The 14,872-nt window shown below is 46.0% G+C and overlaps 1 protein-coding gene across 1 annotated transcript in view; it reads right to left on the bottom strand.

Moving 5' to 3' along the window:
* Positions 1-14,872, bottom strand: part of CNOT1 (CCR4-NOT transcription complex subunit 1) — a 4,219,019-nt gene that overhangs the window by 3,838,466 nt on the left and 365,681 nt on the right. Inside the window, exon 6 of the mRNA XM_044079520.1 lies at positions 1-9. This exon is cut by the window's left edge and continues 195 nt beyond it. Coding sequence (XP_043935455.1) covers positions 1-9 — 9 coding nt within the window. The remainder of the gene's footprint in view (positions 10-14,872) is intronic.

The following is a 14,872-nucleotide window of genomic DNA, read 5'->3' as shown; positions in this document are numbered from 1 at the left end:
ACTGGGCAGCTAACAAAACAAAAAGTTTTAATTTCATTATTAAAAAAATGAAAGCACCAAGTTATAAAATAGATTACCAACAGCCAGTACAATTTCACTGTCACAAACTTAGGATTCTAAGACACCCTGAACAATAACAGCCAAAAATGATGCGGAACTGAAAAAGACAACCCTTTAAATATTCGTAAGATTTAAAGTTGCATAGGTGCATCAACTAGAAAGTAATCAGTAAAGTTTAAAAGAACCTTAAATTACTATGCAGCACCTGGACTGTATAGAGAACAAATGAAAACTGCACATTAAAACTGAAAAAAGTATGCTTTTCAACATATCTTCCTAATGTTTCTGTGCCACTTAATAGTTTAATTGGTTATACCCAAAATTACTTTAAGGGGGGGCTACCGTGCTGCATATTTTCGACTGTCAAGGCTTGGTCCCTCTCTATAAAATAACATCAGTGAGAGAACATACAATGCGGGCATATTTCACTGTGGCTTTCCCTGCAAGCTTACAGCAATACTATTGCCAGCCTGCCTTTTTTTCAATAATTTTCTTTGATTAGTGGCCATCTCAGATATAGCATTAAGGAATTTTTGACGTCATGCTTGAAAAGCACCCAAGAAAAGTTTCTCTTTTCAAGCTAATACTGTAAAGTTCAAAGTCCAAATATGGGAATTCTGACCTGTCATTAAATAGGTGTTATTCAAGCTAAGCTAGCTTGTGTTGCACTCAAATTTTAACATATGTCCGATATGTCAGTCATCCCTCCCTCAACTCACTGTCTTGCATCAAACACTGCAAAAGACAAAAACAGTAAAACAAATACCACAAAAAAAATTTTACCATAATGTTCCATCTGTGTTGTCCATTTTCATTCTTCCCCGATCCACGGGTCTCGTATCTGATCTCAGATCCAACTTGGCCACTTTCCAAGCTTAAGACTCAAAGCTCAAGCTCCTCCTCTCCATCCCATAATGCCACATCCCCTCAGATTACCTCAGTTTACTAAAAATATACAACTAAGACACCTACTTAGTTAAAGTGAAACGGTCAAGGGCTCAGCACAGGAACTACAACTCCTAACAGAGACCAACTTAATCAGGTCTACATAGAAAAAGGCCAGAGTGAAGGAGGGTGGGGAGGTAAGAGGAAGAATAAAAATGGAGAACACAGACTGAAGATGATAGACATAACTTCATCCAATGTCATTTTCATTTGTTCCTTGACCTGCGGGACAGACCCGAGCTACATAAAACCCACAGTAGCCCTCATGGAAGCATATTCCGAATGTGTGTGTGTGTGTGTGTGTGGGGGGGGGGGGGGGGGGCAAAGCTTGTAAAACCAAAGAAAGATCCCAAGGGGGAAGTTGAATCCTTGATTGGGGACGATGTAAAAAGGTGCCTCAGAAAAACATTACATGTTTAAGAAGCTGCTGAAGAGTTTTCCTCAATGTGGAAATGCAAAATGGCTGCCAACTGAACCTTCACTGTGGAACAGCTGGGTCTGTGCTGGAAGCGGAAAGCCAGGAAATCTAAAAATCACAGGAAAAGGAGCTGTAAAAGGACTATTTGTTTTTGCTGAGCCCAAAAGCAGGAACTTTTCCATTTACTCATAACTTTGACAGATGCTTTGTGACCCGATGAAAGCCTGGAATGTCTATCCATCATTGGAACTGGAAAAAACATGCGTTCAGTTCAGATTAATCTGCCCTGAGGGGATGGGACAACAGGTCTGGAAGAGATTCCAGGAGTCCATTGAGGACAAAGTACACAAGACCAGAGGAAGGTGAACCAGAACTGGCGAGTCAGAAAGGAGCAATGAGAATTACTTTGCTCTTCAACCAATCAGCTTCCTGAAGGACTTTGGTAACTGGGGTAAGGGGGGAATGCATAAAGTAGAACGGGTGGCCAAACATGGACTAGAGCATCTCTTGGGGAATGTCCCTGAGGAGGGATCAAGGCAAAGAACGTGCTGCATTTGCTGTTGAGGGGAGAGGCAGAGGTCCCAGCAAGGCTGACCCCAATTTGAGAAAGATCATGTTTGCCACTGATTGACTTAGAGACCACTCGAGGCATTAGTACAGATCTGCGCACCTCTTCACTAAAATGTTGGACTCCCCTGGAAATGTGCATTATGACTAGTAAGTGGATGGTAGAGACTGCCTATTGCCACACACTCGGCTTCTCAGTGGGCAAGATCCGGTTCCCCCTTGCTTGATGTACCACATTAGACATTCACCATCTGAACTGTAATAGTCTCCAGAGGAAGAAAGCTGTGTAGTGCTTGCAATGCGAGCAAATCCACTCTTCCTCATCTCCAGGATGTTAATATGCAAATTGGTCTCCGGAGACGTCCACGTGCCTTGGACTGTGTCCCAGAAAATGCCCTCCCCATTCTAACTCTGAGGCATCCTTGGTCAGCGTGGCATTTCGTGGAGGAACAAAGGGACGACCTTGACTTCTGAGGAATGAAGCCACCAGAAGAGAGCTTTTGCATGCCCTGACAGTTTTATATGTGTAGTCAGATAATGTTGATGCAACAACCATTGAACTGATAACATCCACTGCAGAATACTCATGTGTAAGCATGCTGCAGGTAATAGTGTTATAATGCCAGCCACACAGACCAATGCCCTTAATACTAATTTCGCTGGATGGGGTGGAATTGCTAGGATCTAAGATACTAAGTCTCAGCATGGACACACTGGAGGTGGGAGGGTGGCCTAATGGTTAAGGTGTTTGCCTTACAAACAAAAGGTGCAGGGTTCGTGTCTCACAAGGGATAATTGGCTAAGCTTAAAATGGATCGCAAGAGCAGTTAGCTTAATACTAACCTATGAGCTTATGAAGAAGTTACATACTCACCATAACGTTCCATGTATGTAGTCCATCTCGCCGAACATTGCATGTGGGTTCGGAGCAGATCCTTGGCTCCGACTTGGCCGCGTAGAAAGCCTGAAAACTTCTGATTGGCTTGTGGCTAATAGGTATCCCATGATGCATGTGCACATTTCCCAGATCTTGTTTGCTACTAGTCTACCAGAATCAGATCTAAAAAAGGAACAAAGGTCTGGAAGAATAAAACAACAAAGGGAGCCCTCGTGGCAAAAAACCACTGTAGAAAGGGAAAAAAACTGTATAGAGATCCTCCAGGAAGGGGGCTGGTGGATAGGTTCGTAATAATGTTCGGCAAGATGGACTACATACATGGAACGTTATGGTGAGTACATAACTTCTTTATGTTATGTAGTCCTATCTCGCCTCCATTATTACATGTGGGACAGCACCCCTAGCATCTTGAATGGGTGACTCACTGGAAGATACCCCTGAGTACCATGGAGCCAAACGAAGCTCTACCCCTGAAAGTTGAATCCAATTTATAATGGGAAATGAAGGTATGAGGGGTAGCCCATGTTGCTGCTGCACAAATACTATCAATAGATGTCCTGGTTTGGAAAGCAGCAGAAGTAGAGGAGGACAGTACAGTTGTGTACACCTACCATAAATGTAGATGTTAGAGTGTCTTCACTGTTGCAGTCATAACTGTAGGGTGTTCCTGCCAGCAGGCAGCCCGAGGTCGGCCAGAATCCCAAAGTCTGGGTCCGGCGTCTGCTGTACCAGCAAGTACCCTGACGTCAGAACGCAGAGGTATAAAGCTGACAGCCGACGCCATCTTCTCCAGCCTTTCTTGCCCCAGATGTCAGAAGTCCCCCAAAATAACCAAAAGGTGTCCAAAAAAGAAACACAAATACACCACAAAAAAAAGAGGAAGATAGAAGAAGCAAAAAAAATAAGAGGGGATTTGGTGAGAGGGAAACACCGACTGCAACAGTGAAGACACTCTAACATCTACATTTATGGTAGGTGTACACAACTGTACTATGTTCTTCGTGTTTCACTGTTGCAGTCATAACTGTAGGGTGGAATCCCAAAGCTGTGATGAGGGAGGAGGTTATGCAGAAGGGGCAGCCAGAAGACCCTGCAAGACAGCAGAGGCAAAACCTGCCCTAGACTTAGAATACAAAGGGAGATTATAGTGCTTAGAAAAAGTATGCAATGAACTCCAAGTGGCAGCTTCCAAAATGTCCTTGGTAGGAACTCCTCTGAGAAAAGCTGCTGAAGTGGCAGCTGCTCTAGTAGAATGACTTCTAACAGTACCTGGAATCTGCTTCCCAAAGTGAGAGTAACAAAACCTTATCCCATGGGCAATCCATTTGGAAATAGTTTGTTTAGAAATAGCCTTGCCTAGAGAACTGGAGGCATAAGAGATAAGCAACTGATCAGATTTGCTGAAATCTTTAGTTCTGTCCAGGTAAAACCTTAGCTGTCTGTGTACGTCCAATGAATGTAAAATCCTTTCCCCTTTGTTTTGAGGATTTGGAAAGAAAGTAGGAAGGTGAATAGTCTGATTTAAAGCCACTTTAGAAATCACCTTAGGCATAAATGTAGGATTGGTCCTCAAGGCAACTCTGTCTTGGTGGGAAATAAGGTATGGTTCCACAGCATTGAGAGCTTGCAACTCTGACACCCTTCTGGCAGAAGTCAAAACTAATAAAATAGCTGTCTTCCTGGATAAGAACTTGATATCCGAAGCAGCAGCAGGCTCAAAGGGAGGTAAAGTAAGTTTTTCCAAAACATAATTAAGATCCCAAGCAGGAACAGGAGGAGTTCTAGGAGGTCTTAAATTCTTAGCCCCTCTCAAGAATTGTCTCACCAGCTGGTGAGAGAAGATGGGGGGGGGAATCAGTGTTGTAATGAGCCGAGATAGCAGAAGCATGGATTTTAATGGAAGAAAAGGAGAGGCCTTTAAGCAAAAGGTCTGAGCGGTAAAGTAAAATGGAAGAAATGTCAGGCAAAAGAGGATCAGTACCTCGATCCCGCATCCAAATACAAAATCTTTTCCATTTAGAAGCATAAGATTTTCTAGTGCTAGGACGCCTAGCTTCTAAGAGAACATCCAAAACTTGTTTGGGAAAAGCAGAAGGAATCAAAGGCTTGATTTGAGAGTGTAGCATCTGACCCTGATGCTGGGACAGAAGAGAAGGAAACAGAGGCAGAATCCATGGAGGTTCCAAGAACAGGTGTCAAAGTTGGATACCAAAACTGCCGAGGCCAATTTGGAGCTATCAAAATGATAATCTTGGGTTTGTTCCGTTTTATTTTCAGTAACACCCGAGGCAGAAGGGGAAGAGGAGGGAAGGCATATCCCGAAAGATTCCTCCAGCTGAAAGACAGGGCATTCACTTTCCAAGCTGTTTTGTGGAAGGACCTAGTGCAAGAGAGGCAGCTGATGATTGAGATGGGATGCAAACAGATCTATCCGAGGGCAAGCCCAAACTGCCGTAATCCTGCTGAATAAGTTGGGGTCCAGCATCCATTCGTGAGGATCCAAAAGATTTCTGCTTAAGCTATCTGCTAAGAGATTCTGTTTTCCTGGAATGAATTGAGCTTGAAGATGCAGATTCAGATTTAGAGCTGTGTCCCATAAACTCATGGCTAGTCTGCAAAGGGGGTATGAGCGAGAGCCTCCCTGCTTGTTTATATACCACATGACTGTGGTATTGTCTGTGCGAATCAGATGATGTCCTGGTTGCAAAAAATTCTGGAAGGCTACAAGAGCATTTTGGACTGCCAACATTTCCTTCAAGTTGATGTGCCAGGGAAGATGCTTCTTTGTCCAATAGCCCTGCTGGCAATTGTTTAGGTAATGAGCTCCCCAAGCATAATCAGAGGCATCTGTGGTTATGATCTGAGCAGGATGAGGTAGACGAAAGGGATTCCCTTAGTTTAAAGCACAAGCCCTGGACCACCACAGGAACTCTTTTTGGAGGCAGGGAATCAGAGGTATCATTGTTTCCAGGCTGTGGTAATGCTGAGACCATACACTCTTTAGGTACCATTGAAGTTTTCTCATATGAAGCCTTGCATTTGGGATCAATAGGATGCAAGAAGCCATGTAGCCCAATGCCTGCAGGAATTTCCTTGCAGTAAGCTGAGTTAAAGTAGCCAAGGTCTTGAAAATTGATGCCAGCTGTACTTGCTTTTCTGGAGTAAGGAAGGCCCTTTGTAAGCTTGTGTTTAGAAGAGCTCCCAAAAAGATCATTTGTTGAGAGGGGATCAAATGTGACTTTTTTGTGTTCACTGAAAATCCCAGTAGTAGGAGGAGACGCTGAACAAACTGCAGATGTTGAAGTAAAAGATCCTTGCTGTCCGCCTGACTAAGGCAGTCGTCCAGGTAGGGGTAAATTTGAATCCCTTGGAGTCTGCAATAAGCTACTACTGGAGCCAGACACTTGGTGAAGACTCTGGGCGCAGTAGATAAGCCAAAGGGCAGTACAGAGAATTGAAAGGGTCTCGAACCTGCCTTGAATCAGAGGTATTTTCTGCATTCCTGTCTGATGGGAATGTGTAAATAGGCTTCCTTCAAGTCCAATGTCACCATCCAAGCATCCTGGGAAAGCATGGGAAGAAGTTGTTGCAGAGTAAGCATCTTGAATTTTGGAATCTCCAGAAAGGTATTTAATACTGAGAGGTCCAGAATAGGTCTCCATGAGTTTTGTTTCCTTGGGACCAGAAATAGTCTCGAGTAAAAACCTTTTCCCATCTCTGGAAGTGGAACAGGTTCTATGGCTCTCATGGCCCATAAAGCGTTCACTTGATTTAAGGCCTCTGACCATTGATGTTTTGGCAGATCCGGCCAACCCGAAGACCTTGGCAGAGTATGAAAGTGGAATTTGTAGCCTCTTAAAATCACGTCTAAAACCCATTTGTCCTGGGTAATATGAATCCAATTCTGGTAGAAAAGAGAAAGTTTTCCTCCGAGAGGGGCTTCCAGGCAAGGAGGACCTGTAGCCCAATGGAGAGAGTTCATTGGGTCTGCTTCTTTTGTGATTCAGGTCTGTCTTCTCCCCTTCTAGGTGAAGAAGCAGCCATTGTCTGGAACTGTAAGAGGCCTGAGCCCGACCTCTGGAGCATCTATATCTTCCCCTTTGAGGCCTGTCAGACGTGGGAAAGGACCAATTTTTGGAGGGCCAATTTCTAGAAAATCTAGGAGGCTGAACTTGTAAAAAATCTGTCTGCATAGATTTTGCTTTTTCTTCCATATTTTTAATAACCTCCTCAGCCTTGGATCCAAATAAAACATCATGCTGAACAGGGGCATCTAACAGTTTAGCCTTAACCTGCTCAGGTAAATTCTGCTCACGAAGCCAAACATGTCCCCTGATAACAGTACCAGAGGCTGCGGTCCTGCAAGAAGCTTCCAAGGCATCAAAACCACAATGTAAACTATGTTTGCTAACTTGTTCAGTTGCATGCAATACATCCTGTAATTCCTTGTCCTCTGCACATGCAGGAAAGGTAGAGAGAGCCTTTGCTTTAGAACAGACAAAAGAAATTGCCGATACTTGAACATGTGAAACTGGCAATTTAAAGCTCTAATAGAAAGAGTAGCAGAAGTGTAAACCTTTTTGCCCCACCTGTCCAAGGCACGAGAATCCTTTTCAGAGGGAATAGGATTTTTAGATGAAGCGGCCTTAGCAGCCCTAGAAAGGATTTGCACAGTTTGCGAGACACAAGACTGGCATCATAAATCCCCACATGAAAATTAGATAATGCTGCTAGTTGAACTCAGTGTAGCAGCCGCTGAACCTTGGTGAAAGAGTTCAGAAAGAAACTCTAGAACAATAGTAATGGGAGCTGTAACAACAGATTGCAAGCCAAATCGCAGCAAGCTGCCATTTGTCTGAGGCAGGTCAGCTCGGACTCAGGTTTCAGTGGGGGGAGGGGGGGCAGGTAGGGCCAGGATAGGTAGGAGGGTAAGGTGGGATGGGCTGGCTAGAGGAAGGATTGAAAAGGCTGGGAACAAACCAAATCAGTCTTCTTGATCCCTACCTGGACAGCTTGTGTGCCCATATGGAAAATCTCTTCCATTTACTATGATACAATTTTCTGGTCTAGGGCTTGTGAGAAGAGGTAATAATGAATTACAGCTGGAGACAAATCATGAAGCCTGACTAGTGATGGAACTGGAGCAGCCATGCTGTCAGTCTGAGTGTGTGGAGACTGGGGTGAAGAGAACCTGACATGTGTCAGGAGGTCTGGCACTGGGTCCAGCATCCATGGGCAGTCCAACAGGTGAGGCCTGAGAAAAGGTAACCAAATCTGACAAGGCCAGTAAGGCGTGATGAGGATCATCTTACTTCCCAACAGCATTGCTTTCTGTATGACCTTAGGGATGAGTGAAAAAGGAGGAAAAGCATAAAGGAGTCCCGGGGGCCAATCGTGGACTAGTGCATCTCTTGGAGACTCCCCCTGAGGGGGGATGATAGAGAAAAAAGTGCTGCATTTGGTGTTAATGGGACAGGCAAAGAGGTCGCAGCAGGGTTGTCCCCACTTGTGAAAGATCATACTGGCTATTTTCTGGTTCAAGGACCATTCGTGAAGTAACTAAATTGCCCTGCTTAGCTTGTCCGCTATTATGTTGGAAGTCCCCGGGATGTGCGTTGCAATGAGAAAGCGTTGGGAAGAAATCACATGGCCTCTCAACATAAGGGGCATGATCTGATTCACCCTGGTTTGTTTAGATACCAGACAACAGACATGTCACTGGTCTGGATAGCTATCGTCCCTAGAGGGAGAAAGTCGTGAAGTGCTTACAACGCTAGAAGCACCACCCTCATCTCTAGGACATTGATATGCAGAGGGGTTTCCTGCTCTTGCCATGTGCCTTGGACAGTCCTGCCAAGATAATGCCCCCCGACCCTGGGAGGCATGCGTGGTCACAGTGACAACGGGTTGGTGCAGTACAAAGGGAGTCCCTGTGGTAAGATGACCTAGCTGAATCCACAAGCGTAGGTCCTTTTTGCAAGAATCTGTAATCAGGATTTGATGTAAAGGCAACTGTTGAAACGACCACTGGGATGACAGGAGCCATTGGAGTATTCTCATATGTAGTCTTGCTAAAGGTACCAAGGTTATGGTTGACGCCATAGTCCCGAGAAGCTGCAACACCACCTTCGCTTAGACTCTTTGAAGGGGAAGTATTCTGTAAATTTGTTGCATAGGATACTGTATTCTATCTGTAGGCAGTCTGGCTGTCACCTCAACCGTGTCTGTTTGCTCCTATAAAAGTTATAGACTGAGTGGGCAGAGGATTTTTCCCAGTTTATCGAGATTCCCAACTGGGAACACAGCTTGATTGTGGAATCTCTCGATTGAATTAGGCGATGCCTGGTGGTGGCGGTCAGGAGCCAATCGTCCAGGTATAGAAAGACGGATTCCGTGACGCAGCAAATGAGCTGTGACTACTGCCATGCACTTAGTAAACACATGGGGTCGTTGTGGTGAGACCAAAGGGCAGCGCCCGAAACTGGTAATGATTGGCTCCCAGCCGGAAGCGTAGGTAGCTCCTTGATGCTTTGTCCATTATGTGGTAGTAGGCATCCTGGAGATCTATTGAGCACATCCAGCTGTCTCCCCAACAAAGGGAGTATGGATTGTAGAGTGACCATTCAGAACTTGGACTTCTTTACATGCTCGTTTAACCTGCCGAGGTCTATGATGGGTCTCCAGTCCCCTGTTCTGTTTGGAACTAAAGAGAACCTGGAGCATGTTCCGAATTCTGTCTGGTCTGTTGGGACCTTCTGGATGGCTCTTTTTAAAAGCAGCTTTTCTATCTCTATAGCCGCTTGATCCCTGTGATTGGGTGGTACATCTGGGATCCTTTTGGGAGGGCGTGGTGGATGGGAAAAGGGTATAGAGTAAGCTCTGGTAATGTCTTGTACCCCCTTGTCTCGAGTGAAATTGAGCCAGGCTTCTGGGTACAAGGACAGGCGACCCCCGACCGGCTCCAGAGACGCACAGTCGGGTTCCACATCAGGAACGCTGATAGGAACAGTCACAAAAGGAATCGCGACCTCCCTGATTTTGTGGGCCTCCCCTGCCTCTAGGGCAACGTCTACCATTATTCCCTCCTCCCCTGCTTCTGAAGGATGCATCACCTTGTGCGTCCTGGACAGGTCTCTGATTTCTTGAACCACATTTTGCCGCTCTTCTGACCTTTAGGGTAAGGTCTAGAAGGAACAGTAAAATGGACTCTCGCGGCAGAGAGTCTTTCCTTCCTGCTCACACCTAGTCAGGGTATCTTTCACCTTGGGTCCAAAAAGAGAGGATCCATCCATGGGAGCATTGGTGAATGTAGAATTGAAAGGCTCAGCAAAGTTGCAAAGACGCATCCAGGAATGTCTCCTTAATGAGACTCCTGAACCCGCCACCCTACTCGCACCACCAGCTGCATATGAGATCAGCCGCATGGAGGAGTTAATAGATGTGAGTGCAGCCAACTGAGCAGACACTGTAGATGGGACTGTTTTAGTAGAGGTACCCTGAAGAGCATCTCCTAACTCCTTTAGGACATCTCTCTGAAGTCTCGTAAAGTGAGATAGATAGTTCAGCGATCGAAGTGTAAAAGCAGCTGAAGAGAAGATACGCTTCACGTACCTATCCATCGTTCAGGATTCCTTATTAGGTGGATGGATAGAAGTCGCTACTAGCTCCTCCTTAGTGGCCGCCACCCCCATGGCATCAAACCCTTAGAGAACTCTTTGTCCTTCGGGACGGAGAGAAATTTATTCGGCTTCCTGGGGACCGGTTCCATGGCATCGGGATTCTACCATGCCTTCTGACTCACGAGATCTAGCAATTCATCAAATGGAGGAGACACCCATGAAGCTGAGGGTTGAGACCCAAAAGCCTTCAAGTACATGGACTCATCGAAAGAGGTAACGGTGGACCAGCCACCTCTCTGCCTGAGAATCTCTAAAATGCCTGCAAAGGAGACATTTTCAGAGGACGACTTAGGGGACCCCTCCGACTCATCAAGGTCAGTGTCAGATGTGACGGACTCATCAGGGGAGTCTACATGCTTCCTCTTACATGATAGTTTCCGGGGGGCTCCTTAGTGGGGTCTTCTGGGGAGGTCTCAGAAGATCGGGGACCACCCAAATGGGGGTCCTGAGGCTGTGAGTCTCTACTACCATCCCGGGGGAGAAGGGATGCGGAGACTGTAGTCTGCGCTTGAGGGAGTAAAGCATCGGTACTCCTACATAGTATGGATGAACTATCCAACATGCTCATCTTCATGAAAAGATTCCTCCGGCTCCGAACGACGCCCCGGCTCAGAGGAGAGCGTAGGCACTGATGGCTCCAAAGGAATCGGCTCAGAGAACGATGTAGGGTCTGAGCTCACTCGGGCCGATGCACCAAGAGGAAGACCCGGCACCGAAGAAGTTCGGTTCCAAGTGTCCCCCTCGGGCCCAACCAAAGAGCTTCAGACCCTAAACACTTTGGACAGCGCCGACAGTGTCTGAGCGGGGCTCAGCTCAGAGACAACCACCCGGGGTGCTGGAGCAGAGCACAGCAATGTAGTCAATATCAACAGCATCGGCGGCTCCAAAGGCCAGATCTGGGTTGGAGGAGGAAAGAGAGCAGGGTCGGTAACAGGATTCTGCTCAGAGACAGAAGTGGTTGGAGCCGATAAAAATTTTGGCAAGGCCGACGACTTAAGGAGTCAGAGCACCACTCTCTCGATGTCTTCTTCAGAAAAGCTCCTGGAGGATCTGGAGGACAGTGTTGGACACCTAACTCTCTGTAATATAGGTGATTTTAAAGTAGGGGGAGACTGGTGGAATGTCTGTGAACTGGCTCCGAAGAGGACTGCTAGTGATCAGTACCGAAGCACTAGGTGTCGACACTGCAATGTCAGTGTCCAGAATCTCAATAGGCTCAGAGGACAGTGGAGCCGAAGAGAGAGAGAGAGAGAAAGAGACCATCTCTGATTTAGGTAACTTCTGTGGAGGTTGAGACAGAAGTTGAGGCTGGAGAAGGCCTTTTGGAGGTCTTGCCCTTATCTTTACTGGAAGAATGAGACCAAGCAGAGGACGACAAACTGGCTAGGTCTTCCTCGAAAGGAGGTTTTAACAATCCTTTTAGAATCAACTTATTCTTCCGTTCCTGGAGTACTCTAGTACTAAAGGAATGGCAAGAGAGACAAGTCTCGAAGATGTATGGCCCCTAAACAGTACACAGATGCTATGTTCATCAGTAATGGACATTTTTTGAGAGCATTTAGTACACTTTTTAAATCCTGTTTATGCTCTTTATGTTCTTTAGACATAATGGCAGTCTCAATAGGCGATTGAAGAGAAAAACCACACTCACTTGAGAGGAACTAGATCCTCTAACTTAAACAGATCTAGCCCTATTTCTCACAACCAACCAAGGGAAGTTTTACTAGGTTCTCTAACTTAAACGAACCTAGTGTAAAGGAAAGGGGAACAGACTAATACCTCTAAGTAAAATGGTTTAATCAAACGCACACTCACAGGAACACAAAAAAAAAAGGCCACCAGGCCCAAAATTTTATAGCAGAAAAAGTAAAATCCAGGACAAAGTCAAGTCCGGTTAAATTGACACAATCTGTTATCACAATAAGGATAACAGCAATAAGAAAAGCACTTCACATGAAGTTAAAAACTTCTAGCAAGCATAATAATAAAGAACTAAATCACTTAGCCACGGTCAACCAAAAGCAGCATCTGACTTAAGACGCGGCAAACGAGACCTGGGGAATGTGCACATGTATCATGGGATACCAATTAGCCACGAGCCAATCAGAAGTTTTTAGGCTTTCTAAGCGGCCGAGTCGGAGCAGAGGATCGGCACCGAACCCACATTTAATAATGGAGGCGAGATAGGACTACATAACATCCATAGTTTTGGTTGTCTAAACAAGCTCCAATAAAGTCCATCAGTTGCACAGGACAGAGATGTGATTTTTGTGTGCTGACTGTTGTGCCAAGATTAGGGGCCAGTTGTAACAGGTAATCCCTGGCTTGAATGAGTAGATGCTTGGCTTAAGTGGTTAGGAGCCAGTCGTTGAATTAAGGAAAAACAGAATCCCTGCAGTAAGAGATGAGCTGCAACTACTGTCATGCATTTGTTGAACATCCTGGGAACTGTGGTGAGACCAAACGGAAGCACTCCGAATTGGTAATGACTGGCTCCCAGCCTGAAACAAAGATGCTCTCTGGAGCACCTCTCCATTTTGATGTGGTGGTATACATACTTCAGGTCTACTGAACACATCCAGTCGTCCATCTTCAGAAGAGGTAGCCTGGATTGGATCATGACCATCCTGAATTTCAAGTTTTTCACTGATTTGTTCAGAGATGTTGGATCCAAAATTGGTCTTTGGTCCCCATCATCTTTGGTACTAAAAAGATCCTTGAGTAGATGCCTAAATCTGACTTGGTCAGGAGCAACCTCCTGGATGACTCTTCAAACAGCTTTGTAATTACTACTGCTACTGACTCCCTCTGCTTGGGTGGCACTCTGGCTTGGAAAGATCTAAAAAGGGCATAAAATATCCTCCAGATACAATCCTTTGTACCCAAAGAGTCGGTGATGGCTATCCAGGTTTCTGTGTGCAAAGATAAGTGCCCTCTGACTGCCTCCAGAGAGGGGCAGTCAGGCAACCCTTCAGGAGCACTGAAAGGGTCAGTCCAAGAAGGAATCCAAACACCCTTGATTCTGCGGACTCCCTCTGCCCTTGGGGTGGCATTTACCATTTTAACAGTTTCCCTCCTTGCCTATGGAGGAAAGGTCTCCCACAGCCTCCTGAAAAATGAACTGGAGATTCCCTGAACCAGTTTTTTTTTTTTTTTTTTTTTTTTTATTCACGTCAATTCCTAAAGAAAGATCTCTGTAGACTAGAAAAACAGATTTCGATGGCAAACAAGGTCGGTCGATCTTACTTGCTGTGGGAGGGACTTGCTGTGGGAGGGTCATGAAGTGTGGGGCCAAACAGACTAACCATAAAGGGTGCAATGTCTTGAAAGGTTCCGCAAAGTCAGAGCCGCATCCAGGCATGGCACCTAATAAAAGCCCTAGAGATGCCTTCTGCCATGTGGGCAATCAGCCTCACGGATGAATTAGATGTTAACTGGAGAGTGGCTACTCTGGAGGAAAAGGTCTTGCATTCCTCGAGACATGGACTCTGGGACAAAGCTAGAAAGTTCCCCGATTAAAGTCCCTCTGCAGCCCAACAGAGCGAGATGAACAGTTCTCTGCTTGTAAAGCAAATGCGGACAACGTATAAACCCTCTTGCCAAAGCTGTCCAAAGCCATAGACTCCCTTTTGGGGGACATGGACAGTTTTTCCTGAGCCAGCTCCTTTTTGGTAGCTGCTGCAGCAACCATGGCATCTACCATGATCCCTTTGGTCCAGTGCGATTTGTCAAAGGAGGCATGTAGAATCTTATCAGCCTGCTCTAGTATGGGCTCTATACTGCAGGGATCTTCTATACCCTAGTGGAAACTCAAGAGGATTCACCGGGGGGGGGGGGGGGGGCACCCAGGAAGTAGACAGCCCAGTGCAGAGAGCCTCCAAGAGCACAGACTCCTCTGGGTTACAGCTTTGGGAGGACCATCCACACTGACAGAGGATCTAAGATATCCACAAAGGAGACACTGGTGGAGATGTAGGGGACCCTTCCCCTTCCTTAAAGTCAGTGTCCATAGCAACTGACTTCTGCAGGAAGAGGTTGGGGATTTTGAAGCACCGACTGTCCCAGTGGAAGACAAGAGGCCTCAATCACAGATTCCATGGGGCTGGGGATCAGATCGGAGGATGGAAGAACCAAGAATACCCTAGGATGGTTGAGATGTCTCTCCACCACTTCAAATGCAGATGGGCTACGAGGATCAGACAGTCATCCCTCCAGAGCCAAAGTTGGAGCAGACTTTGCCAGAGGCCCACAATCCTCCATTCTCGAGGGGAGTCTGCACAGAGTTTTCGAATGCCTAGGCCCAGA

The sequence above is a fragment of the Protopterus annectens genome, chromosome 8.part0, assembly GCF_019279795.1.
Source record: "Protopterus annectens isolate FY-2018-M chromosome 8.part0, PAN1.0, whole genome shotgun sequence".
In the NCBI taxonomy this organism is placed as follows: domain Eukaryota; kingdom Metazoa; phylum Chordata; order Ceratodontiformes; family Protopteridae; genus Protopterus; species Protopterus annectens.
The sequence above is the reverse complement of the archived record's forward strand: the minus strand, read 5'-3'. Positions and strand labels throughout refer to the sequence as shown.